Source organism: Mirounga leonina, unplaced genomic scaffold (assembly GCF_011800145.1).
Source record: "Mirounga leonina isolate KUSES-001 unplaced genomic scaffold, KU_Mleo_1.0 Mir_321, whole genome shotgun sequence".
NCBI classification, from domain to species: Eukaryota; Metazoa; Chordata; class Mammalia; order Carnivora; family Phocidae; genus Mirounga; species Mirounga leonina.
In genome coordinates, this window is record NW_023270680.1 from 4,685,926 (window position 1) to 4,711,640 (window position 25,715).

At 43.4% G+C, this 25,715-nt stretch overlaps 1 protein-coding gene across 1 annotated transcript in view; it reads left to right on the forward strand.

Moving 5' to 3' along the window:
• Positions 1-25,715, forward strand: part of UBE3C (ubiquitin protein ligase E3C) — a 122,232-nt gene that overhangs the window by 52,222 nt on the left and 44,295 nt on the right. Inside the window, exons 12-18 of the mRNA XM_035029883.1 lie at positions 3,865-4,022; positions 4,179-4,411; positions 12,949-13,053; positions 15,031-15,118; positions 16,343-16,440; positions 17,550-17,682; positions 22,930-23,177. Coding sequence (XP_034885774.1) covers positions 3,865-4,022; positions 4,179-4,411; positions 12,949-13,053; positions 15,031-15,118; positions 16,343-16,440; positions 17,550-17,682; positions 22,930-23,177 — 1,063 coding nt within the window. The remainder of the gene's footprint in view (positions 1-3,864; positions 4,023-4,178; positions 4,412-12,948; positions 13,054-15,030; positions 15,119-16,342; positions 16,441-17,549; positions 17,683-22,929; positions 23,178-25,715) is intronic.

Below are 25,715 nucleotides of genomic sequence, written 5' to 3' on the forward strand. Positions count from 1 at the left end.
GTCAGACGGGGGTGTGCAGAGAGGACACTCACGCTGGTGCTTTGTCTCACGGCCGCTCTTCTGCAGCAGGAGGGGGTATTCGGGTCATCTGCACAAACTCGTCTTCTAATAAAAGGGAATGTCGGTTTTTGAGTAGCATCACTTTGAGTGACGTGCTTGGTTTTCTTCCTTTAATGTCCGTGCCTCTGAAGTGAGTTACTGATGCCACAGCGGCTGTGGGCACTTGGAAGGGAGAGGAGCAGGGAGAGGCAGCAGGGACATGCCTTCATGTCCAGAAAAGTCCTTTTGCACCCTTTCATTTTCAAATTAAAATGTAAGGTTTTTGTGTATGTTTTGTTTGTTTTTCTGGTGCTTTTCAGCCACTTATGACGATGCCGGCCTCAGCCTATGACAGGTTTGTTTAGTGCAAAAGATCAGGGATCATTGGGACAGGAAATTATCATTGGCCTCAGAGTGTTTCAGCTTAGCAACTCAGACCCCGCCACGGCTCTGCCTGATGATTGCCTGTTTGTTTATGGCGTTGGTCTCTTGGTAAGGAAGTGGAGTCACAGTGTGTGAAGGAAAAATGAGGTATTGTTAATTATATTAAACTATTGGTATTACTTTATAAGTTTATAAAGTTATACAAATTTTTTTAAACTCATTATTTCTTAAAAACAATTTGAGAATTTGGGTTTCACTTTACTTATTTGATTAAAGTCCCTCAAGAAATGTATGATGGGATATATATTAGGATTGTATCAATACAATGTAAGTTTCTTGAGTTTACTATTGGAATAAGATTTCAAATTGAAATGCCTCATTTTTCTGAAACTGGCACTGAGTTAATTTGGAAATAGTTTCATAACAGGACTTACCCTGGGACTTGTAAGTTCGAGCGAGCATAACGGTCATCATAGGAGCGTGAGAAAGCGTGCATTTCCTTGTTGAGCCCTGTGACGCGCTGGTGGCCTGGGTTAGAAGCCCAGGGCTTGTGACCTCCCAGGCTCCGGGGTGGTTGGGGTGCAGCTGAACATGCAGGAGCATGTGGACTGCTGGTTCGTCTTCGCTGTTGGACATCCTGTTACCAGAGCTTCTCACGAGCTGGCACGGGGCCTTCTTGTCTTTAACTCTGTGTAGACTCTTTTGACTATGAATTGCCCATTTCTTGTCACACTGACACCAATAGTAAGTAGTACTTATGGTAGTCTAAGTAGTACTCTTAAAATTCTTTCTCAACAAGAAAGCATTCGGTAGCAACTTCTGTAGGAGAGAAACTCTTGTGGAAAGGGATGTGGAAAGGGATGGGTTGCTGCAAACGCGGCGTGGGAGCCGTCCTGCGGAGGCTGTGTCCAGAGGCGAGCAGTCACCTGTGGTCTCAGGGATGCTCGCGTACCAGCCAAGTCTCCGAGTTCTGAAGCAGTGTCTTTTCCATTACAGTAAATTTTGGACTTTTTATTTGCTCGTAAGTCTTTGAGATTGACGTGTTTTCAGAGGAATATTTGAGTCCATGTTTATGGCAGGAAGAGTGGCCAGCAAAGAATCAAGGAACATAAGCTTCCTTTACCTCTCTGCTGGAGGAGACCACAGGCACACATCTGACCCTCCTGTCATTTAAATGACATTTTCCGTCATTTAAATGAAAATGATTCATTCCTTCTGTTTACCTTATGGGGGTTAAAGAGAAACAGTAAGCTAAGGCTGAATAATGGCCTCATCGTGCCTTAGGGAACCCCAGTGTGAGAGCATTGAACACTGGACACGTATGTGCCTAACTGCTGGTGATGGTTGAGTACCAGGGCTGGTGACAGGTGACAGCAGGAGGCTGGCTTGCCACTCTTCTGTAACTCGACCTGGACCGTGTCCCCTGAATAGCATTCGCTCATCACTCTCCTCTATTGTTTGTGTGGTTCTGCGAGGGAACCAAGAGATACAGACCATTTTTACTACTATCAGTGAAACATGACATTAAACTGTTCTTCTTCTGTATGTCAGCACAATTTTATTGGGTGACTGGCCCGGTGCTAGGCTTGGTGGGGAATAACTCAGGAGGTAGAGGAGGGCTCCTGCCCTCTCAAGACTCGCCAGTTCAAAGGGAGCCCCCCTGCCTCTTTTATCCTAACATAAAGAGCCTTTTTCTGTCGTCCTGGCTTTGGCCATGAGGTAGGACAGTTGTACTTTGTCCCTTTTTATATGTCCTCACTGCGTTTTTATTTTGGACAGAACACTTTCATCCATTGCTCCACTCCGCTCGTGTAAGTGCTGGGGCGGCACAGGGCAGTAAGGGCACGTTCAGGATCGGGATGCGTAGAAAGATGGTCAGAGTACGTTTCTTCTGCACGACAGCAGAGTTCAGGCTACACATCTGGGTCCCTGTCCTCACAGCCCTGTTGGTGGCAGTGCTCTCCCCTGAAGTGGGCCCCATCGAGATCTAAAGCTCCAGGTGGCTCAGGCCCGCCCACCAAAGCCACACTAGGAATAAAAGGACATTTGCCTGGCTTTTACTTCTGCCTTGCTCTCTCACATAACTTTTGGCAATGGTGGGCAACCAGTTGATAATTTGTGGGTCCTTACTCCTGGTCATAGCGCATCTAATCTATAACTGTGGTTTTGTAGAAATAGATATTGAAGGTATGAAGATCAGAGAGTGATCTTGCCTACAACATTTGCTAGCTCAGGACGGATAGGAAATGCTGTAGGGGACCAGGGGGCTTTATAGATTCGAAAGAGCTTACAGGTGAACCTCTGGTTACTGAATGTTCAACAAGACAAGGAACCACATTTAACCAAGGGAGAAAGGGAACAGATTCTAGGTGGGAGAAGTAAATTTAATAGCTCACAGCTCTTAACACGTGAGAGAGACGACAGGGCTCTCTAAAGATCGCCCTACTTTTTAGAGCTATTCTAGGATGTCTCAGGACTCCTGGTAAAAGTGGGAGCGGTAACAGGCGCTGGTAAAAAATGTGGCTAATAGAAACAAGGTCCAGGGGTGCCTGGGTGGCTCAGTTGGTTAAGCGACTGCCTTCGGCTCAGGTCATGATCCTGGAGTCCCAGGATCGAGTCCCGTATCGGGCTCCCTGCTCGGCAGGGAGTCTGCTTCTCCCTCTGACCCTCCTCCCTCTCATGCTCTCTGTCTCTCAAATAAATAAATAAAATCTTTAAAAAAAAATTAAAAAAAAAAAAAAAAAGAAACAAGGTCCAGTATACAAGAGGGGAAACTATTCCTGAAAGTTTTATCAAGGTTCAACACTCAACAGTTCTGAATGTTCCTAAATATAAGTAGCTGGATAAATTTTTCATGAGACCAGCATGATACTTTGTTAAATATGTTAAGTAGAGAGGGGGGCGAGGGGGTGGCCTTCCACATAAAAGTGGCATTACTTACTATAACCCTCTGTCTGGGGACCACCGGCACACGCTCAGTGACTGCTTCCGTCCGGGTGATCGTGGTGGCAGGAACACTAGGAAAGAGTGCTGGCTTGGTGTCCTGCTTTCTAACTTGAGCTGTTTATGAACCCATATTGTTAGAAGGACTTTACCTTCCCTTTAAGTAGTTTGATTGCTAATACGAATGTAATTTTCCCTGATTATGTTTGTCTGATGTCATAATTCATCCCCAAATCAAAACTAACCTTGGGCGCCTGGGTGGCTCAGTTGGTTAAGCGACTGCCTTCGGCTCAGGTCGTGATCCTGGAGTCCCGGGATCGAGTCCCGCATCGGGCTCCCTGCTCGGCGGGGAGTCTGCTTCTCCCTCTGACCCTCCTCCCTCTCGTGCTCTCTGTCTCTCATTCTCTCTCTCGCAAATAAATAAATAAAATCTTTAAAAAAAAAAAAATTAAAAAAAAAAAAACTAACCTTAAAATCATTTTTTTCTGCCATTTCAAGGTCTATGGTGCCGCTGCTCCAGGTGATCTCTAGGGGTTCTCCGATGTCTTTGGAAGACTCCAGTCGGATCATCCCTCTCTTTTACCTGTTTAGCTCTCTCTTCAGTCACTCGCTAATTTCCATACATGACAATGAATTCTTTGGAGATCCCATAGAAGGTAAGAGTTTTGGTTTTTGTTGGCTTCATGGCCTATCTGTTTTCACAGGTTAGATAGAGAGGTTTTAAGCCTCTTAAGCCTTTTAATGTGTTAAGAAATGAAAAAAAAAACAAAACAAAACCCAAGTATGATAGAATATTGGATTATGTTTTCCAGTTGTAGGTCAAAGACAATCATCAATGATGCCTTTTACTCTTGAAGAGCTGATAATGCTGTCTCGCTGCCTTCGAGATGCCTGCCTAGGGATCATCAAGTTGGCTTATCCAGAAACAAAACCAGAAGTTCGAGAAGAATACATTACAGCGTTTCAAAGTATTGGAGTTACAACTAATTCTGAAATGCAACAATGTATACAGATGGAACAGAAACGATGGATTCAGTTATTTAAGGTATAGAGTATATGGGGTTTTTTGTTTGTGTGTGTGTGTGTTTTTACTGAGGTCAAATAATGTACAAATGTGTTCTGACTTGACTCATAAGAATAGAAGTACAGGTTTGTTTTACGCATAATTTTTAATCTGCAAAATTTTTTTAAATGAAGAAAAGTTCATTTTCATTTTACTTTTGCCTTCCTTGAAACCCTTGTTTTTACATTGTTACATGCATCTTTTATAAGTTGCTCTAAGTACTTAGACAAAATGAATTACAAATAAAATTTTAAAATATTTTCATTTTTCACTAAACGATCTCTTACAGATTTTATTTTTTTAATTTTTTCAGAAATTGATTAGCAAAGGTGGGGGATAAGGTCATTAATGTAATGCAAGTTGCATATAAATTATTTTAAAATATCTTCACTTTTAACCATGCAGAAAGAGAAGTGATGAGTTACTGTGGCTGGAGCGCTGGCAGGAAGTCACCACCGCTGAGACTGTAACTGTGGGGTAGAAAAAAAGAAAAGAAAAAGGGTGCTTGACTTGCCATGAAATTTCTGCAGCAAACACATCTAGTCAGCTAAAATCGCTCATTAAAGGAGTGAGAGCAGAAGAAGTGCATTTTCCAAATTGAATGCTGGATTTACAGTCCGTTTAATACCCGCGACCCCTCGCACACTAATGTGCAGTTCGAGTCATCAGCTGTCCCTTCAGGTCTTTTATCACTGCTTTTGTCAAGCTATCTATTTAATTGAAAGAAGTTAATTGAATGAAAATGATCAACTAAGCTTGTATTAATATTGCTAATGGAACTTTCTTCTTGGCCATGTTTGGAGAAAGATGTCAAGCTAGACTTTAGGAAAGGCCCATTAATGCTTGCACTTAACCTGATGGGCTAATTAAGGACTGCTTATTCATCCGACGAGCGCACGATAGTCTCTATCCAGCCCATTCTGCCTGATTTTACAACACATTTCACTTATGAGCATGAGCATTAGTAGCAGTGAGAGTAACTGATAATGTTTTGATTGCACTGAACACAGTACTAATGCATCATTGAATTTATAATTTGTGCAGATTGATGTAATATATGTTTGCACAATTTATTTTAATTACCTATCTCTGTATTCCCAAGTAAACTTTAAAGAGCACATGTTGAACCCTTAATATATCCATTCTTAAAGATTGACAATTTTGCAACTTTTTAAGTTAAAAATAAACCAGCTAACCTATTTCAAGCTTATAATTCTTAGGTAAACTTGGCTGGATCTGTGTTTGGTGGTGGCATATGTGTTTTTCTTCAAGTATTTAATTAAACTCTGGGATCTTTGTTAATAAAGCTTTCCATTATGTAGGGTATCGGGTTTTGTGTACAGTATCAGATAATCTCTTGTTTTATAGCACCTATTGAGAATTTCATAATTTTCATATGACAGGCTTATCTTCAGGACCTAGGAATCTCAGGATTTAATAATGCTATAGAAGGTATTTTCCCCTGGCCCTATTTTATTTTACTTAAGCATTAAATGAAAATTTTGTAGTGGATGTTTTCTTATGCCTCAGAATGACTCATTACCACTTGATTAAGGATTGAAGGTTTTAGGAATTAAGGAGAAGGTCAACTTTTTAGGTAATGGGATTGTTTTACGTTTGAAATTGAGTTGTTACAAAGACTTTCTGAGTTTAGGACAGAATTGTTTGAAGACAATTTTTTGAACAGGATTCCTGTTTTTTGGGGGGTAAAAAAACAAAAAACAAACTTTTTGATGCTACGTGATGGTAAGCTGAGCCCTAAAAATAATGAAGAATCAAGGCATAGTCTTTGTGTTGTAGAGAATGGTTCAGCTGCTACTGTTTTTCTTTTAAGAAAAAATTATCTTTAATACGAGATAAAAAGAATCCCCCTCAGTGGTTCCTGTGTCCCAGACAGTATTGTAAGAGCTTTACGTATACTGAGTCATTGAACATAGTAACTCTGCCAGGAACGTGCAGTTATTACTCCATTTTACAGATGAGGTCCCACAGCTGGGGGGCTGGAAGGGATAGAGCTGGCCCTTGGACTCAGCTGCTCTACATCCCCCTCCGAAAAGTACTAAATACAATGTTAGCATTTTTTGTGTATTTTAGTGCCACATTTGTGTTGAGGAACTCAAGGTAGAATCAACCGAAGAAGGTAACAGCATTTCACCAATGATTTCCTGCCTTCCACTGATTTTGACAGAATTGCAAATGATGAGACCTGACTCCTTCAACCGCCAACAATTTTCATTTTTCAGTCTTATGATGGTCCTTTCAAACTAATTTCTGTGAGAGGCTCTGTTGGCTGGTCACAGAACATAGAATTTTAAGTGGATAGAGTCATCTTTCTTTGTCACTATAAGAATTGAGGTCAGTTGCTAAGCCCTGCATTGACACTGCTAAAACAGTTTATGCATTTATCAAATTTATAAACTCCTCTTGAAGTGTAATTTATAGCTATAATTACTTTAGCCCTGTGAGGAGATAGGAAGTCCTGTCTGATATGCCTTTGTGTGCAGCTGTCAGCCTAAATAGGAGTCACCTGCAAGGAACAAGGTGCATCGGGGAGCAGGAAGGAGACTCTTCATGCCTTTCTCATCTGCACATGTCTGTATGGGGAGAGAGAGGTCTGTGTTGTGAGTGATGTTCACTTTCTCAGTGGCTGATTTCATTTTTCAGTTCCAGAAAGAATTTTTTAAAAAGTGATAATTAAAACAACCACACCCTAACGTAACCCTCCCATGCCACCGTTAGGTAGAGTGTTCAGCGGAACAGTACACCCTTTGTTCTCGTAGAGCTGCCTCATGCCCTTTTCCGTCTTTGAAGGTTTTTGTTTCTGACTACTAAATAAAATGGGTACTCTAAGAAATATTTTTGTAGTGTTTTAAACATCCTGGAGAATCCTGTTGTCTTTAAAAATACACCAATTTTCACAAGTAGTAACTAAGGGCTTTATAAAACTTGGTTCACCTTTGACGTGGGTAGCCTGCCTCAGACGCTTCACGGCCTCTGTAGATGCGGGCATCGCTCTCGCCAGTTCCTTGAACACTCGGGCTTTATCCCGGGAATGCTGATGCCACCCCATGCTGGCGACTCGTGAGTGGTGTTGGCCCAGCCCTTGCTCTCTCAGCACTTTTACGTGGTGAAAAAGACAAACGTTCAGCTAATCACATTGAGATAAACGAGATCAGTACCATTAGTGCACATGAGACGGAAAAACAACTGCTGAGGTCACTCGAAACTTTTCATTTACTCTAGGAAAACGGTCATTCTGGTCTGCGAGATGATGCTCTTGGAGCTGGTGCTTTGTTGGTGTTTCTCGTATTTCATTTCTATATATTCTTCATTATGAACTCAGATGTGTAAAAAATTCCTATAGGATTTACATTTACCACATTGTACATTCACCACACTTAAGTACCCATAGATTATGTGCTATATCCTGTACTTTGTATTGAACTTCTTGAAGAATTACCTAAGATGTTTGATTTTACTTACCATATTTTACGTATACGATTTAAGATAAAAAGAGATTATTAGGGGCGCCTGGGTGGCTCAGTCGTTGAGCGTCTGCCTTCGGCTCAGGTCGTGATCCCAGGGTCCTGGGATCGAGCCCCACAAGGGGCTCTCTGCTTGGTGGGAAGCCTGCTTTTCCCTCTCCCACTCCCCCTGCTTGTGTTCCCTCTCTCGCTGTGTCTCTCTCTGTCAAATAAAATCTTTAAAAAAAAATAAGAACTAAGCATTTAAAAAAAGATTATTATTTTATATTAAATGTGATTTAGTCTTGCAGTTGCCTTTCACAATTTGGACTATATGTACTTTTTTTGGGTTACAATAATTTAACTGAATGTCAAGAATCTCCATTCAGAAATGTGAGACTTTACTCAGTAGCCTTCAGCCATTTAATGTACATACAATGCTGATTATGTATATGATGTAGCCATATCTGGTGCGTAAGCACATCTCCTCGAGTCGCTAGGATTTCGTGTCATCGTTGTAACCAGTGCCCTCAGAAACATACGGGGTCCTGTGAAACAGTGCCTGTTAACTTGCCATCTTGACCTGGGACAGCTGTCGAGGGTGGTTTTTATGAGTGGTCTCTACGTTTCTAAGCAGTCACCTACTTGATCTTTTTAACATTGGATTCAGGGAGCCTGTTTACAAATCTCCTGGGGAATAGTTACAAACAGTTGACTGGTTTCACCTCAAATGAATGGAATTAAATTCGCCATTGCTGGTGCCTCTGCATGGCCTTCATCAATAGGAGATTTCAGGATGCAGGGAGGGGTGAAGAACCATAGGCCTCACTGCACAAAGAGGTTACTTTGGGCAGATATTTATAACTTTGGATCTCAGTTTGCAAAACTGGACTTACCCATGACTTAGGTCTTGTTTAAATCTAAAATTCCTTCAGTTTTGGAACAGTCTTCTTTTTTTTTTTTTTTAAAGATTTTATTTATTTATTTGAGAGAGAGAATGAGAGAGAGCGCGCGCACACGAGAGGGGGGAGGGTCAGAGGGAGAGGCAGACTCCCTGCCGAGCAGGGAGCCCGATGTGGGACTTGATCCCGAGACTCCAGGATCATGACCTGAGCTGAAGGCAGTCGCTTAACCAACTGAGCCACTCAGGCGCCCCTGGAGCAGTCTTCTTTAGTAGGCTTATCTGTGCCAGAAAATTTAATAAAATTGACTGAAAGAAAGACTGCCTTCAGATCTCAACACTGCCTATCTGTTGATCCAGTTCAAAATTGTGACCCCGGTTTTCCTTACCTTTTACAATCTTTAGTCAGTTTCTGTAATTTTAGTGGTTACCTCCATATATTTTCCTTCTCGGTACTAAGTATCTGTGTAGAAGTTGAGTATGTGATCCTGAAAATGGGTGCAAAGAAAGGGGTATGATCAAAAGTGTTTTGACATCACAAATGGACTCTGCGTGGGGCGCCTGGGTGGCTCAGTCGTTGAGCGTCTGCCTTCGGCTCAGGTCATGATCCCAGGGTCCTGGGATCGAGCCCCACATCGGGCTCCCTGCTCGGCGGGAAGCCTGCTTCTCCCTCTCCCACTCCCCCTGCGTGTGTTCCCTCTCTCGCGGTCTCTCTCTCTCTCTCTCTCTCTCTCAAATAAATAAATAAATAAATCTTTAAACAAACAAATGGACTCTGCGAAATTTTCACAGTTCCTTAAAATTTGCATTTTTCTTTAAAACTTAGAAGAGAACTAGTTTAAATGAGGGAGGAAAGTGTTTTTAGTTGAATTTAAGACATGGGATTTGACATTTCTAAAAGAATTTTTTGGGAATTGGTCCAGGGCTAGTATTGCCAGATTTAGCAAATAAAAATGTGTCACCCAGTTAAATTTTAATTTCAGATAAATAACAAATGCTTTTTTTTTTTTAAAGATTTTATTTATTTATTTGAGAGAGCGAGAATGAGAGAGAGCACATGAGAGGGGAGAGGGTCAGAGGGAGAAGCAGGCTCCTCGCCGAGCAGGGAGCCCGATGCGGGACTCGATCCCGGGACTCCAGGATCATGACCTGAGCCAAAGGCAGTCGCTTAACCAACTGAGCCACCCAGGCACCCAACAAATGCTTTTTTTAGATAAAAATATGTCCTATGCAATATTTTGGATATATTTACATTTTTTTTAAAAGCAGTATTTGTAGTATATTTATACTAAAAAATTACTTGGTATTTTTTTGAAATTAAAATTTAGTGAGGTATCCTTTATTTTCTCTTGTAATCCTGTCCAGGACTCATCTTCAAGGTTTGCTTGCTGTCAAGTCTAACTTTGTAAGACCTGCTTTTTCACAGTGACTCTGTCTGGACAGCTCATCCTTGACACACCTCCTGAGGCCCCTGTCACTTTGTGCCTCCCACTTTTTCATCCCTCCCTCCCTCCCTCCCTCCCTCCCTCTCTTTTTTTTTTTTTTTTTTTTTAAAGAGGGTCACTGATACCAGGACATTTATAAGTAATATGTGATTACTTCTTTTTTTATACTTAAAATGTGAAAGTAAGAAAGGGGGTGCCCTGTATTGAAACTTTTTATTTAATTTCACAGTAATTTAAAAGAAGAAAGTTATGGCATTAATTGCTTCATAGATAGTTTAATATTTGTGACCTGTAGAAAATAAATGACCTCATAACCACAGGTTGAAAAGAGATGACTGCCAGGAGGCAGATAAAAGGTTTTATTCTGGAGTTAGGCAGCCCTGGCCCCACCCCTCGGCAAGCCCTGGAGCAAGTCTCTTACCTTCAGCAAAGCTGAGTGTCCCCCACTGTGCGGTGGGGAAAGCCAGTCCACGAGGGTGTCAGCATCCAGTGGGACTATGTGCGTAAGCCTGTGAGTGAATGGGTGCAGTTAAATCAATACGTGTACATACTGGTAAGAAAGCATGTCTTTTGTTAAGAGTTGTGTATTATGTGTAAATGTCAGCCCAGTATCTGTTCAGTGTGAGCTTATTTAAAGTACTAATATAGCTGGTTATGAAAGTGGAAAGATGGGCTGTGATATTCTTCATACAAGACGATGGTGCTTCAGTCTCTCTGCTGTTGAAAGAGCAGTTGTTTATTTGGTGTGCTCCGTGTGCACTGACCTGGACTCATCCCAGACAGGATCACACACGTAGCAGAGATGTCAGTGCATTAGGTCAGTGACCATACTTTGTTATGACCGTAAAGTTAACCAGATAGAACCCCAAACGGGGCTGTTCTTAATCTACCTCAGACGCACTTGAAATCCGTAATCATAAACCCCTGAGTGAGCACAACAGGGTGTCAAGAGGTGAGGATAACCAACTGCGAGTTAACCTGAGCTCATTTCTGCTGATTCAAAAAGGATATTACTTAGTATTAGGACAGGCTTTCTACAGCTCACTTGGTAAGAAATATCCATCAGTCAGAAAGCTGTATTCTAGATCTTGAGACGTTAGTACTGATGTAGTTTTGTCTGTGTGGCCAAACTGCTCGAGCATTACTTTTTCCTCTGTCCATGGGCATCTCATCCAAGTGGTGTGTCCACATTCTAGTAGTCTAAGGTGTCAACCAAGGGCCTTTTCCCACCCATTTTTGTTGAACACAGAATTTTTGGTATCCCTGAATACCAGGATTTGCATGTCATACAAATACAAACGTTTGTTTGTATTTCTATCGTATATAGATGCCGAATTGTGAAATTTTAAAGGTAAATCTCTATTAACAGTTAAAATTATGCAATGTTGTTTGTCTTGTGGGTATATTTGGTGGAAATTTATTGCATAATCCTAATTTTATTCCTTACCCGTTATATTTTATCCTAATTCCTTATCCAGATTATATTTTACTTGATTAGAGGCAGTGTGTATAGAGGCCTGGCTGACTTTTTCAGAAAACATCATCATAGTCTTACTTTAATTACATAGTAGTTGTGTGATGAAATCCTGTTTGTAAAGGTTTAAAACTTTGGATTTACAATTTTATGTTGGTTTATCACAAAGTACATTTGTATTTAATATAAAGCGTCAGGTCTTTTTTATTGTTTAATTTCTTTTTTAAAGATTTTATTTATTTATTTTGAGAGACCGAGCATGTGCGTGAGCGGGGGGAGGGGCGGAGGGAGAGAGAAAATCTCAAGCGGACTCCACGCCGAGCGCAGAGGCCACTGTGGGGCTCGATTCCACGACCCTGAGATCCTGACCTGAGCCAAAATCCAAGGTTGGACGCTCAAAGGACTGAGCCACCCAGGTGTCCCATCATCAGGTCTTTTTTAAATAGGCAGTGCCATCAGTTCTCTTTAGTCATGTATTTTTAAATTTACAATTAATTATTGATCCTAAGTCAATCATCAAATACCTACTGGGTTTCCAGGTAGTTAGTCGGGAGTTTCTTCATCAGGAGCTTCCTGCATAGCCAGGGAGGAACTAATGCTCATTGCAAAAGCAGTAACGAAGCAGTTCAGCTGTGCTGGTGTGGGGAAGCTTTATGAAAGAAGTTAGACGGAGTCTGTGTAGAATTACGGTGAGGGTAGGCCTGACTCCAGAGAGTTACATAAGGAAAATACTGGAATTGTTTTTCTTTTTTTGACAGGTGTCAAAGATCCATCCAGGACACTTTTTTCCCCTCAGTGCTCTTGATAGAGTGTCTTTTCAGAAAAATATGAAATGCTATTACTGTAGGAAAAATTTTTACAAAATTGCTGTATATTTGGAGATTTCCTGCATTATAGTTCACACGAGCTAATACATTTCCAAATTTGTGTTTGAAAACTTCATTACTACCTTCTTTGTAGTCCGCCTTTAACATCTTCCTGATAATTTTCCTCCCTTCGTTGGCACGTGGCTAACTGCTTTGTACTTGAAATTCATTCTTGTGACCACAGGATGAGGTACTTCTCTGTGGCCTGATCTGCGGTGGCCTAGGGCAGGCTTTGCGGCCAGGCCCCCGCACACTCAGGCCTGTGGCGGGGAGCGCGCCCCGTCCTCTGCGGGCTGGTGCTCTTGCTACCTTTGTGCCGGGGTCGTTCCTGAGCTTGTTCCGTGACTTAGCCCTGTGCTTCCTCTGCAGGTGATCACCAATCTGGTGAAAATGCTGAAGGCCAGAGACACAAGGAGAAATTTCTGTCCTCCAAACCACTGGCTGTCAGAACAAGAAGATATTAAAGCAGATAAGGTTTACTGAAAAATCTTTCTAATATGTTTTGTTAAACATATTTTTTCAGCTTTTGTCTTTCTGGGGAGAAGGATAAGTTCTTTTAAATTGTTTCATTTATTACTTATTATGTAACTAAATATTAACAGTAAGCTTTTTTATTCTTAGGTCATAGAATATATAACAGTATCATTGACTTAAAACATACATCCTGAGTTTATTATTAAACCTAATTTTCTCCTTTAACTACAAATTATATTGGAGCCTCGTGGCTCTTTGTTGGGACTGCAAGAGATGTTGCTTTTATTGGTGTCATAATTATCAATGTGTATTTAGCACTTAAAGGAGATTGAATATGTCCTTGATTTGCTAAATGAACAGAGACAAATTTGAATATTACTGAGATCTAGATCTAAAGTAGATTCAATAGTATAAATATTTTTAGAAATTTAACTAACAAAGATCATGAACTATGTGAATTTTTGACGAATAAGAATTTTCATTCTTGTCAGAAAAAGGCATGATTGTATTCATTTCAAAATCTTGGGGATCAGGGCAGAGAGTGGAGGGTGTAGAAGAAACAAGACCATAGGAACATTCAAGAAAAGAGAGCAGCGGTGTTTTACACCAGGTTCAGATACTGTGTCTGCACGAATCCTGAAGCGGGTGGCTTCTAGCTGTGCCCACTGGTTAGGCCGAGACACCATGCCCCATCCTGTAGTGGTGGACGTCCTGTAGCGAGACCCTGGGGGGCGGGGGGCCTCTGAACAGCACTGCCACCCAGAGGAAACAGCCTTTGGTACGACGGGGCGTTCTGTTACTGGAGAGCACGGGAGCCATGGGCGGCCCCAACCGTCCAGACTAGGTGCAGCGAACTGAACCTCAAGTAGGCTTAAATCTGCAAGTTCGTAAATATACAAAAAAGAACTTGATTGGCCATCTTGGTGGGATGCAGAGGAACCACCTGATTTTGAGACTGGCTTGGAAAGAAGAAGTAATCATGCCCTGAGCCTGCCTGCCTTTTATGAACTTCATGTACGTCAGGCTAAGCAAGTAGTGGTGATGGGAGAGCCTTCTCGGTGTATAGGTAGCTAATAGTGCATGAGCCGGGGTCCCACAGTCTGCAGGCTGTGAGGAGGAAGCAGTCCAGGCGGTGCCCCTGGGGTGCAGACCCCAGGGGACCTGCCGAGACCGGGCTGGGGGCCCCCGCGGATGGGGGTCGATCACCGTGCTGCTGCTTGACTCCAGAAGGCGCAGCTATGGAAAAATGGCAGCTGAGCCAAACTGCGTCTGGTGATACTTGATTCCTGCTTGGGCACAGGTTCTTGATCTCATGGCTGACCGCAGCAACCAGACACGTGCCTCTTGAGAGAACACGCTGCCTGTGAAATGCTCTGGCCAAAAGTCCAAGCTGGATGTGATGACACCTCTGGGTGTAATTGCACGTTTAGAGGGAAACGGAGGGCCTAGAAGCCCACGTGAACACCGAGGGGACACAGCTAGCAAAATCCGATGGTCGGCAACATTGCTGGACAGCTGACCGGGGCCACAGCCAGGGCTGGGGGAGCAGGCAGAGCCTCGGGCTGAACAGAATGTCCGCGGACCCCAGCCCTCCTGGGGTACTGATGCAGACAAATTAAGTGTTTAGAATTAGGAGACACTGAGTATTTAGTAATAAGAAGAAATTGTTAATTCTTAAAGTGTGATGTGTTTTCATTTGTAAGTGATCATATTATGACAGTTTACTAGATGCAGATATTACACAGCATTAAAGAGAACAAGTAAGATTTCCTTGGGATGTATTAGGGAAAACAGTTACAGTGTGAAAGTGTAAACGGGCAGCCGACCAAGGAGAGAATGCATGAAGAGGACATGAGGTCAAAGAGCAGGACCTGGCAGCGCGTAATGTACGCACAACATCCATGTAGTTCACATGTGGCCAGTAAGAGATCGTGCCGGGGCACGAGGAGGTACTAAGCCAAGTTGCTGGCCCCACAGGTCACCCAGCTCTACGTCCCGGCTTCCAGACACGTGTGGAGGTTCCGGCGGATGGGGAGAATCGGCCCCCTGCAGTCGAGCCTGGACGGTGAGTTCCCTGTGGCCTAGCACGTTTCTCCTTCAGCCCACGGTCATGGGCTCTCGTTGACATACTGGGAAATCCACTCTTTTTGATGTACTGTTCGGAGATTTTTTTTTAACTTTTTTAGTGGGGGGGAGGGGCAGAGCGAGAGAGAGAATCTTAAGCCCAACACGGGACTTGATCCCCACGACCCTGAGATCATGACCTGAGGCGAAATCAAGAGTCAGAGGCTCAACCGACCGAGCCACCCAGGTGCCCCTAGTGTTCTGTGATTTTTGGTAAACATCTGCCTCCGTGATCAACCATATAGAAAAGATTCATCACTCCACAAATTATCTGATGCACCTTTGTAGGTAGCCCCTTCTGACTTGTTTTTTGTCCTGATAGCTTTGCCTTTTCCAGAATGTCTTTAAATGGAACCATATAGTGTGTAGCCTTGTGAGTCTGGAAAGGAAAAGTCCAGGCATACCTCTGAGACCTGGCAGGTTTGGCTCCAGACCACCGCAACAAAGTGAATGTCCCAAAATGAGTCAGACGAAGTTTTTGGTTTTCTAGTGCATGTAAAGGTTAGTGTGCGAGGGCACCTGGGTGGCTCAGTCGGTTAAGCATCTGACTCTTAATCTCGGCTCCGGTCTTGATCTCAGGTCACGTGTTCAGGCCCTATATTGGGCTCTGTGCTGGGCGTGGAGCCTACTTAAAAAAAAAAGAAAAGTTACGCATGCAGTAGCATTGCGTATATACGTACTTTCATTAAAAATACTTTCAGCTAGGGCGCCTGGGTGGCTCAGTTGGTTAAGCGACTGCCTTCCGCTCAGGTCATGATCCTGGGGTCCCGGGATCGAGTCCAGCATCGGGCTCCCTGCTCCGCGGGGAGTCTGCTTCTCCCTCTGACCCTGCCCCCTCTCATGCTCTCTCTATCTCATTCTCTCTCTCAAATAAATAAATAAAATCTTAAAAAAAAAACCTTTCAGCTAAGAGATGCTGATCATCGTCTGAGTTTTCAGTGACTGGGAATCACTGATCACAGATCACTATAACAAATACTAAGTATGAAAAAGTTTGAAATATCAAAAGAATTACCAGAAACAGAAAGTGAGCAAGTGCTGTTGGGACATGCTGGATGCGGGGTCACCACAGACCTTCAGTTAGTAAAACACTGTGTCTGCGAAGTGCGGTGAAGTGAGGTCACGTGTGCGCAGAACCTGACGGAGGCGTTCCCCTGTTTTGCAGTGGGTTTGGAGTCCCCGCCTCTGTCTGTGTCCGAGGAGAGACAGCTGGCCATCCTGACAGAGCTGCCCTTCGTGGTTCCGTTCGAGGAGCGAGTCAAGGTGTGCACTTTGGTGTCTTTAGAGATTGACTGCGTACTACATCGTTTCAGTGTGAAAGAATTAACACCAACGCAAAAAGCTCTGAAGTTGCTTAGTGCCTAGCTGGTTATATAATTGTTATTTTTCTCACTAGACTGTAACAGTTGACAGTGATTTATAAAAGCTTAGTCCAACCAAATACCTCTGTATAGACTTGAAAGATTTTTTTCCCTTAGTTGTAACTGTAGTTTAAATGCCTATCACACCATTATCTTCTTACAATGGGAGTAGAAGGTCTTTTTGTCTAGTAAATCTTGCATTGTTTTTGAAAATGCAAATTTTTTTTAAAAGATACGCTTCTGTATATTATGTTGAGGTTATTTATTGCAAGTACTACTTTATAAAAGAGTGATGGGCAGGTATCTTAAATTCCTGCCTGGTGATTTTTGATGAGTGTACAAAACTTTGTTTACATTTATCTGTTTTGAGATTTAAAATGTTTTGTTTGTGTTCACCAACTTAGCAAATTTCTAAAAACTACTAGGCTCTATTCTTAAGTAATGGCTTCGAGAGGGTAATTTTAGTCCTGCCCACTTTCTTTATAGGATGAGCAAAAGAGTGAGTTTCTTTTAAAGCTATTGGTGTTTCTTCGTTAAGACCCATCGGCACCCAGGCACAGATGTAACATGACATTACGTAGTTCCTGAGCTCCCTCTACTGGATTTTTAGCATCAAAAAAAATTGCTTAAATTTTATTGTTTAGGGAGATTTTCTTACTAATATTAATATATAGCTTTACAAAGCTATTCTTTTCTCTTTACCACCTGGGATTTTCTAAAGGTTTTGCAAAAGAAAATACTGAAAATATACTACAGCTTGGGATTTTTAAAATTTGTTACAAAATTTGTTATGAAATGGAGGAAAGGGGCAGTATTACAAATACATAAATATTACGCATTTACTGAGAAGGCATGAAGTCCACATTTGATACCTTGGCTTTGAAAATTCGCTTCAGGATTTATGGACATAGAAAAGTTAAGATTTATTTAGCAGTTTTTCCTTTTGTTGCTTATATTTCTAACAAGAAGTCTGTTGCTTCAGATAACCTGACAACTTCCCCTGTTTGTTAGATCTTTCAGAGGTTGATTTATGCAGATAAGCAAGAAGTTCAAGGAGATGGTCCATTTCTGGATGGGATTAATGTCACAATAAGAAGAAATTATATTTACGAAGATGCTTATGACAAACTTTCCCCAGAAAATGGTATATATGATTCTGTGTGTCTGCATGTGGCAGGGGAGGCGAGGGATTATTTTAGAAAAAGGTAGTCTTAAAACATTAGTGTCCGTCATCTTGTTCCATAATGACTTTTTAACAGTGGAATGTACTATGTCAGATTTGGTAGATGTGTATTATCAAATAACATTGACAAATAATTATCCCAACAGGAGCCTTTCAAATACTGATTTTTTTTTTAAGGCAAGAAACTCCACCCACAAATGTCTGCGTCTAAAATTTAGTTGACAACTTTTAATTCTGAAAATGTTGATGGGCAGCCATCGACATTCTGTATTATGGTATTATGATAATCTATTTATGTATATATTGTAAACTCTAAGCCATATTTAACATATCAGAAGAAACCCCACTGCAGTCCAGACCCCTCTACAGACAGACATGTGCATCAGTGACCGGAGCGAGTCACGCTCAAACAGTGACTTGGATCGCATTTAGAGCTCAGCAGCCTGTTTTGTCTCATGTGACTATTTGACACCCAGTGTTAAATGTGTAGTGTTACCATTTATATATTAATAATTTTAACTTCAGAGGATGGTATCCATGATACTGCATGAAATTGTGGCTCGATCAATGCAGGGAATTAACAATGGAAGCTTGGCAGGATCTGGAGCACAGCTTTAGGAGGTGATGGGAGGGTGTCAGAAATGAACAGTTGCCTCTTCCAGGGGAGCAAAACTTCAAGTCATTTTTTTCTTGAAGAGCTGATTGTGCTTTACTGTGGGAGTAACGGAGGGTGGCGAGCATCAGTCACTGGCCCCTTCTCTGTCCCAGGGTTTGTGTGCGAGGGTTTGATGTTCACATGATGTGGTTTTGTCATGGAATCGGGGCTGCAGACACCACCAGCTCAGTCCTGACCCCTGGCTGTGCACTCTCCACTGCACCAGCGTACTCTTGCCCAGCAGAGCACGTTTTAAATCTTCTCTGTGAACCAGGCAAAAATCTGGTACTCTGACTTGCAGCCCAGCGTACTTTTGGAAACCAACTGGGCCTCCCTCCATGGGGATCTGGTCCCCATGGATCAGCTGGTGCAGCTGTTGCGTTGTGTCCCCGCACACTGCGGGACAGGGTCCTCGTCCATTGTCCCCTTCAACTAGCTGGTGCTCAGTAGGTGTTGGGTTTGCGCTTGAACCTGGGGAAGACTCAGTCGATAGACAAGATGGTAAATGTGCCATCAACTCAGAAGTGTTGAGAGTGGGATGGAGGGGGGGTCGATGCCAGAGGGTTTTATAAAGCCGTGGGATTTAGGAGAGGGAGCAGTGACCGCCGACCGTGTGCACATTTGGTTCAGGCTTGCTTCCTCCACGTGCCAGAGTTGGAATGAGCTCCTCAGCCCAGAAGGAGATGTGTGTATCAGCAATTTTAAATTAACTTTAAAACTATTTCATGTAGATGATTTTTAAAGACGTTACTGTCCAGGGGCGCCTGGGTGGCTCAGTCGGTAAGCATCTGCCTTCAGCTCAGGTCATGGTCCCAGGGTCCTGCGATCGAGTCCCACATCGGGCTCCCTGCTCGGTGGGAAGCTTGCTTCTCCCTCTCCCTCTGCCTCTCTCCCTGCTCATGCTCTCTCTCTCTCTCTCTCTCTGTATCTCTGTGTCTCAAATGAATAAATAAAATCTTAAAAAAAAAAAAAAAGAATATGTAAAGACATTACTGTCCAATTATAACAAGCCTCAAATTTCCTAATGAATCCTTAAACTTAAAGTTATTCAGAAGTTGATCACACCCTAACTCCCCAGGGCGTGCTGATATTTGCATTGAATTTAAGGGAGTTGGAGAAATCTTTTCCTAATATGTATGTTATAATGCTTTACATCTCTGCAAATAGTCTCTAATTCAGGCCTTATTAACATGACTTTTTTAAGCCATGTGTTAAAATTGCTATTTTGCTAGGGAGAGTAGTAAAATTAAATATCATCTCAGAATGTTGCATTTACTTCTGGAAAATTGGTGTGAGGTGCTGTGTTAACTGATCGTTTACACATAATCAGTTAATACGACTGCTCCACGTGCCGTCTCGTCCTCACAGCGCATCTGGCCTTTATGGACACTCGTCATCTCGTATTCATGTCTTCTCAGGACGGTTTTCTTCCTCTCTCTTTTTTTTAAGATTTTATTTATTTATATAATCTCCACACCCAGCGTGGGGCTTGAACTCACACCTCCGAGACTGAGCCAGCCGTTTCCCTCAGACTGGTTTTCTGGAGTGTGGATGTTGGCCCCGTGGATGATCAAGCTGGCTGCTGGAGCTCAGAGAGGTGGGGAGCCCAGCAGGTACCGGTGCCCCAGCCCCAGCGCCAGCCCCAGGCCCGGGCTTCCAGGAGCTCTCATTGCCCCACCCCGCCCCAGTGTGAGACCGGGGCGAAGTGATCACTGTTACTCTCAGGACTGCTGTAGCTCTTGACGTCATCGTCCGTTAGCTTGGATGAGAATCCGCTAGAGCTGGCTCTGAACTGTGCTGTAGTCGGTTCCCGAGAGCCTCGCGTGTCTGTGCTTTTGTGTGTGAGTTGGTTTTATTTTGTTTCATTTAACGGGCAGGATTTATGACATTGTTTTCCTGAAGAACAAACTATAATAGGGTAAAATAAAAGTAACATTTTACTTAGGTCCCCCCCCCCACTGAAACCTTAGTATATAAGTAGATATTTTATTTTATTTTATTTTTATTTTTTATTTTTTTTTAAAGATTTTATTTATTTCACAGAGAGAGACACAGTGAGAGAGGAAACACAAGCAGGGGGAGTGGGAGAGGGAGAAGCAGGCTTCCCGCTGAGCAGGGAGCCCGATGTGGGGCTTGATCCCAGGACCCTGGGATCATGACCTGAGCCGAAGGCAGACGCTCAATGACTGAGCCACCCAGGCGCCCCTATAAATAGATATTTTAAATTTGTCCTTAGAAACAAGTAGTGGCAAGTATCTCAGGCTAGATTTGATTCTGAAAATATTATTATGCTATTGTATATTACCATTCACAGAAATGAGCTTTAGGGAACACAGAATCTCAATTCTAGCCAAATTAGAGGGGTGACTTCTGTGACTGCCCACTGAGTCTGCAAAAGATAATGACACACTCCCGCTCTCCTTGCTGGTGCTACAGGTGGAATGAGGGTGGGAAAGCATGGGCCCTAGTGGAGTGGTTCCCACTTACAGCATTGTACACTTAGAATTTTTACGGAATCTGCTACCTGCTGACCATCAGTTTGAGAAATAATACATACAACAAATGCTTAAAGTTCATCCTTAAAACTGGGTATTAAGAGGAATATGTAAAGGTGAGAAATATCCACTGTATTTTTATGTTGCATCTATAATTATCCGCTTAGATTTCTCTTGGCATTTTACCTAGATCTTGAGATTGAACGTATTTTGTAATCCTATTAATCAAAATACATGCAAGTAACATATTCATGGAGTCTAATCAGTAAAAAGCATGTTCTTCATGTAACTATAGTTAAATTTTAAAAATAGAAGAGAATACGGTTTAGTATAAAAGCCTGTGCTTTGTAGGTAATAGACCTATCTTTAAATTATAGCACCCCCTTTACAGTGTTAGCTGTAGGTCTTTAGATACGTAACTCAACCTTCCTTTTACTTGGTTTTCTCACTACAGAATGAGGATAATTCTTTTTTTTTCCTCTTCTTCAAGTTTTTATTTAAATTCTAATTTGTTAATACCCAGTGTAATGCTTGCTTCAGTAGAATGTATTGACTCAGCACCTCCACCCAACACCCAGTGCTCATCACAGCAAGTGCCCTCCTCCATCCCTTCACCCATGTAGCCCCTCCAGAATGGGGGTAATTGTTAACCCAGAAAGTTGTTAAAGGACTTGAAGTAATGTGTGTAAAATTCCAGGTAATTTCTAGCTCGGGGCAAATACTCAGTGGTCATTATTCCTTTACAAAGTACAAGAGCAAGCTGAAACCAGGTGGTTTAGGTCTGTTTGCCTTACTCCTGCGGGAGATGTGGGCGTCAGCACGGAGCTCACCTGGCACAGCATCTGTCCTCTCCCCTGCCGGCTCAGCGGAAGACGAGGTCTGTACTGCTGGGCACAGTGGTGTAGATCTCAGTCCATACAGTAAATCGTCCTGGCCCTGTTTGAGCCATGTTCTAGAATAGTCCTGGCCGGGTTCTGTGACTTCGGAAGTACTGACGCCCGCCCACCGCCGTGATGGAGGCTCTGGCAAACATGCATTCTGCTAAGCCCCTTTCTGGAGTGTTTTCTCAAGGTCCCCTGTCCCTCGGGAGGTTTGAGGTGGCCGCACAGGAAGCCTGAAAGATGGCAGCCGCTCATGAGAGCCCCGGAGCACTGGTTCCACGTGCCCACCTGGGCCGAGCCGCTCTGCACCCACCACGCTTGCCCAGTGGCCCGCCCCTCCACCCCTCCCCGCCCGCTGAGATGCAGAGCACCCCAGGATGCAGGGGGGAAAGGAGGAAGGACGTGCCAGTTACTTTCTCAAACCTGCAGCTTGAGAGAGCCTGTCCAGTGAAGACCACCTGGTTTCGACTTTTGGCAGAATCCCTGTCATTGGCTTGTATCTGGGGTCTGTTGTATCACTCTAGGGGAGTCAGCCCAGCCACACTGTCCTCTTGAGGACCTGGCCGGACGTTTTTCTAAGATGTCAGGCATAATTAAGCAACTTGGCAAATTTTTTTGTGTTTTTATCTTTGTGGCACACTATGACCAAAAAGACTTGACCTTTTTCAGCCAGATAACACTTTGAAATGAAAATGGAGACTCTGGGTTCTGACTCTCCTGCATTGTTCACCTCTTTCCAAGACTCTACTGTTGTGGCACCGATGTCTCCTTTATTCATTTGTTTTTTGCCTTTCCTGGTAACAATTTCTGTTCCCCTTGTATTCTTACGTGCTTAATTCCCTCCCTCCTCTCCTCGTAGTTTAGAGTACTTTAGAGTGTCATGTCCTTTAGAATATGAGGGGTAACTTAATTCTCTCCTGAGCGCTCTGTCTCGCCTCACATCCATGTGTGATAAGTGAACTTCTTTCTCTTTCTCCCATTGTCAGCTTTGGGGAAAATATGGGTCCGTCTCATCGTCTGTTTTTACTCTCATTGGTTTTTTTTTTTTTTGAATCCTGTATTAAAATATCTCTAATATTCTTGCTTCCCTTCCCAAAACTTCCTGTAATACCAGCTTATTTTATTGCCTTCTTTTAAAATCCTCTCTCCTCCCCTGTTAATCCCCTTGCTTTCACAGAGCCTGATTTGAAAAAGCGGATCCGTGTGCACTTACTCAATGCCCATGGCCTGGACGAAGCTGGCATCGACGGTGGTGGGATTTTCAGAGAGTTTCTGAATGAGCTGCTCAAGTCAGGATTTAACCCCAACCAGGGGTTCTTCAAGACCACTAATGAGGGGCTCCTGTACCCCAGCCCGGCCGCTCAGATGCTCGTGGGAGATTCCTTCGCCAGACACTACTACTTCCTGGGCAGGATGCTTGGAAAGGTAAAGTAACTTTGTATGGACATGGACCTCAGACCACAGGATGTTGAAGTTCTGCCTTTCTGTGTGGTTGCTCTGTGTCATTGAAGATGTTTACTCAGAATTGCTGAAGTAATTTTGGTGAACCCTGAACGGTATTCTTTTACATGACAACTAACACTTCGTTGTTACACGTTGCATGCACAGTAGTCACAGACATAAATCATTTGGGAAACCTGGGGGACATACATTATAAAACCCTGTTTGTCGAAGTCTCTGGGTGGATGTCTCCTGCCTCAGTGTGCACCCTGGAAATACTGTCAGTCTCCCCGTTGCTCTTGTCCATAGTGTTCAAGTGGTTCTTTTAAGGTTCTGTAAACGTGTAAAGTGCTACAGGGTGGAAGACCATAGTTGTTGGGTATGGGCTAAGTGTTCTGTATGTTGTATGCAAACTCTGTGAGAAATGGCCATTAAGGATGACGTGATCGGGGCGCCCGGGTGGCTCAGTCCATGAAGCGTCTGGCTTCGGCTCAGGTCACGATTCCGGAGCCCCGGGATTGAGGCCCGTGTCAGGCTCCCTGCTCGGCAGGGGTCTGCTTCTCCCTCTCCCTCTGCTCCTCCCCCTGCTCAGGCTCTCTCTGTTCACTCTCTCTCTCTCTCAAATAAGTAAATAAAATCTTCAAAAAAAAAAAAAAGGATGACATGATAGAAATGCTCTAGTAACCGGAATGCTACCCCCCTGCCGACCAGCTACACAAACTCCTGTAAATGAAAGGAAAAAATTGATGAATGGTGTGTGTAGCCTTGTGGAAGCGTCCTATTTAGTGGTGAAACTGATAAACTAGATCAGTCCTAGCCTGTTGTAGCCCCTTCAGGCGGCCATAACAGAATCCCACAGACCGGGCGGCTTATCAATCACAGAACTTTGTTCCTCACAGTTGCAGAGGCTGGAAGTTCTGGTCAGGATGCCACATGGTCTCACTTGCTGGGGGCCCTTCTCTCTGGGGTCGCTTTGATAAGAACGCCGATCACATTCCTGAGGGATCCACCCTCCTGACCTAATCACCTCCCAGAGGCCCTCCCCCTCCTAATGCCATCACCCGGGGGGTTAGGACGTCAGCGTGTGAACTTTGTAGGACAGGCGGGGAACAGCAGGCCCAGGCCGCGAGACTCCATTTAAATCAGGGGTGGCTAACTGCTTCCCTATGGGTCAAATGCAGTCCAAAAAAGAGATTTAGTGGTTTTTTTCTTTTTAATTAATTACTAACATTTTTAAATGGGGGAATATTTATGTGCAAGGTCGTATTTCTGGGTTACTTCGTTTTATTTTGTTTGCGTCTTTATACTTGAATTCCACGTCAGCAGTTGCCAATCCTAGCAGGATGCAGCTGGTAAATATCCCAATAACATCAGTAAGTGAGACTTAGGTCTAAACTGTTCTAGGGCGCCTGGGTGGCTCAGTTGGTTAAGCGACTGTCTTCTGCTCAGGTCATGATCCTGGAGTCCCGGGATCGAGTCCCGCATCGGGCTCCCTGCTCGGCGGGGAGTCTGCTTCTCCCTCTCCCTCTGCCTCTCGTGCTCTCTGTCTCTCATTCTCTCTCTCTCAAATAAATAAATAAAATCTTTAAAAAATAAAAAAATAAACTGTTCTGAATGAGGTGGGAAATCATCTAGGTCATTTCCCTGGGAAATGAAAAGTTGATTCTTGATTTTTCTTTGAATGATTCACTCCACTCATCATAACTCTGGGGTAGAGAAAACCTGATGCATGTGGGGCAGTGTGCCAGGATCCCCAAGTATTCAGACTCTTGTTAACCAATAGTCACTCTAGTGACAGTGACCCGGGTTTACCCCAGACTCACCTTCTGAATCAGAAGCCTGATACAACAGCCTGAGAGCTGAGGGGAGAGCTGGAGGGAGCGCAGGGCTCAGGGCCGGTGGTTTCCTGCTGGCCTGCCTCATCTGAAGGATGCACACCTTTCTGTCCTCCCCACCAGCGATGCTGGCTCCTCACGGGGGCTTCCGCCAGCCACCAGCTCCAGTTCAGAAGGTATCTTCCTTGTTTTCATTACTGGGGGTCTACCTCGCAGCATAGAATAAAGATGGAACATACCTGGATCTGTAAAGGGTCACAGCATATCCAGTAATAAGGTTATTATTAAATAAGGACGCCTGGGTGGCTCAGTCGATTGAGTGTCTGCCCTCGGCTCGGGTCGTGATCTCAGCATCCTGGGATCGAGCCCCATGTTGGGTTCTCCACTCAGCAGGGAGTCTGCTTCTCTCTCTCTCTCAAATAAATAAATAAAATCTTCTAAAAAGAATCGTTGATGTATTGTTATAGGAGTTAAATGTTTTCCATGGTATTTGGAGGAAGTTCATTAGGGTTTTTGGATAGTCTGGGAATGCATTTTGGTTTCCCCTATTTTTTTTTTTTTTTTAAGATTTTATTTATTTACTTGAGAGAGAGAATGATAGAGAGCATGAGAGGGGGAAGGGTCAGAGGGAGAAGCAGACCCCCCGCCAAGCAGGGAGCCCGATGCAGGACTCGATCCCGGGACTCCA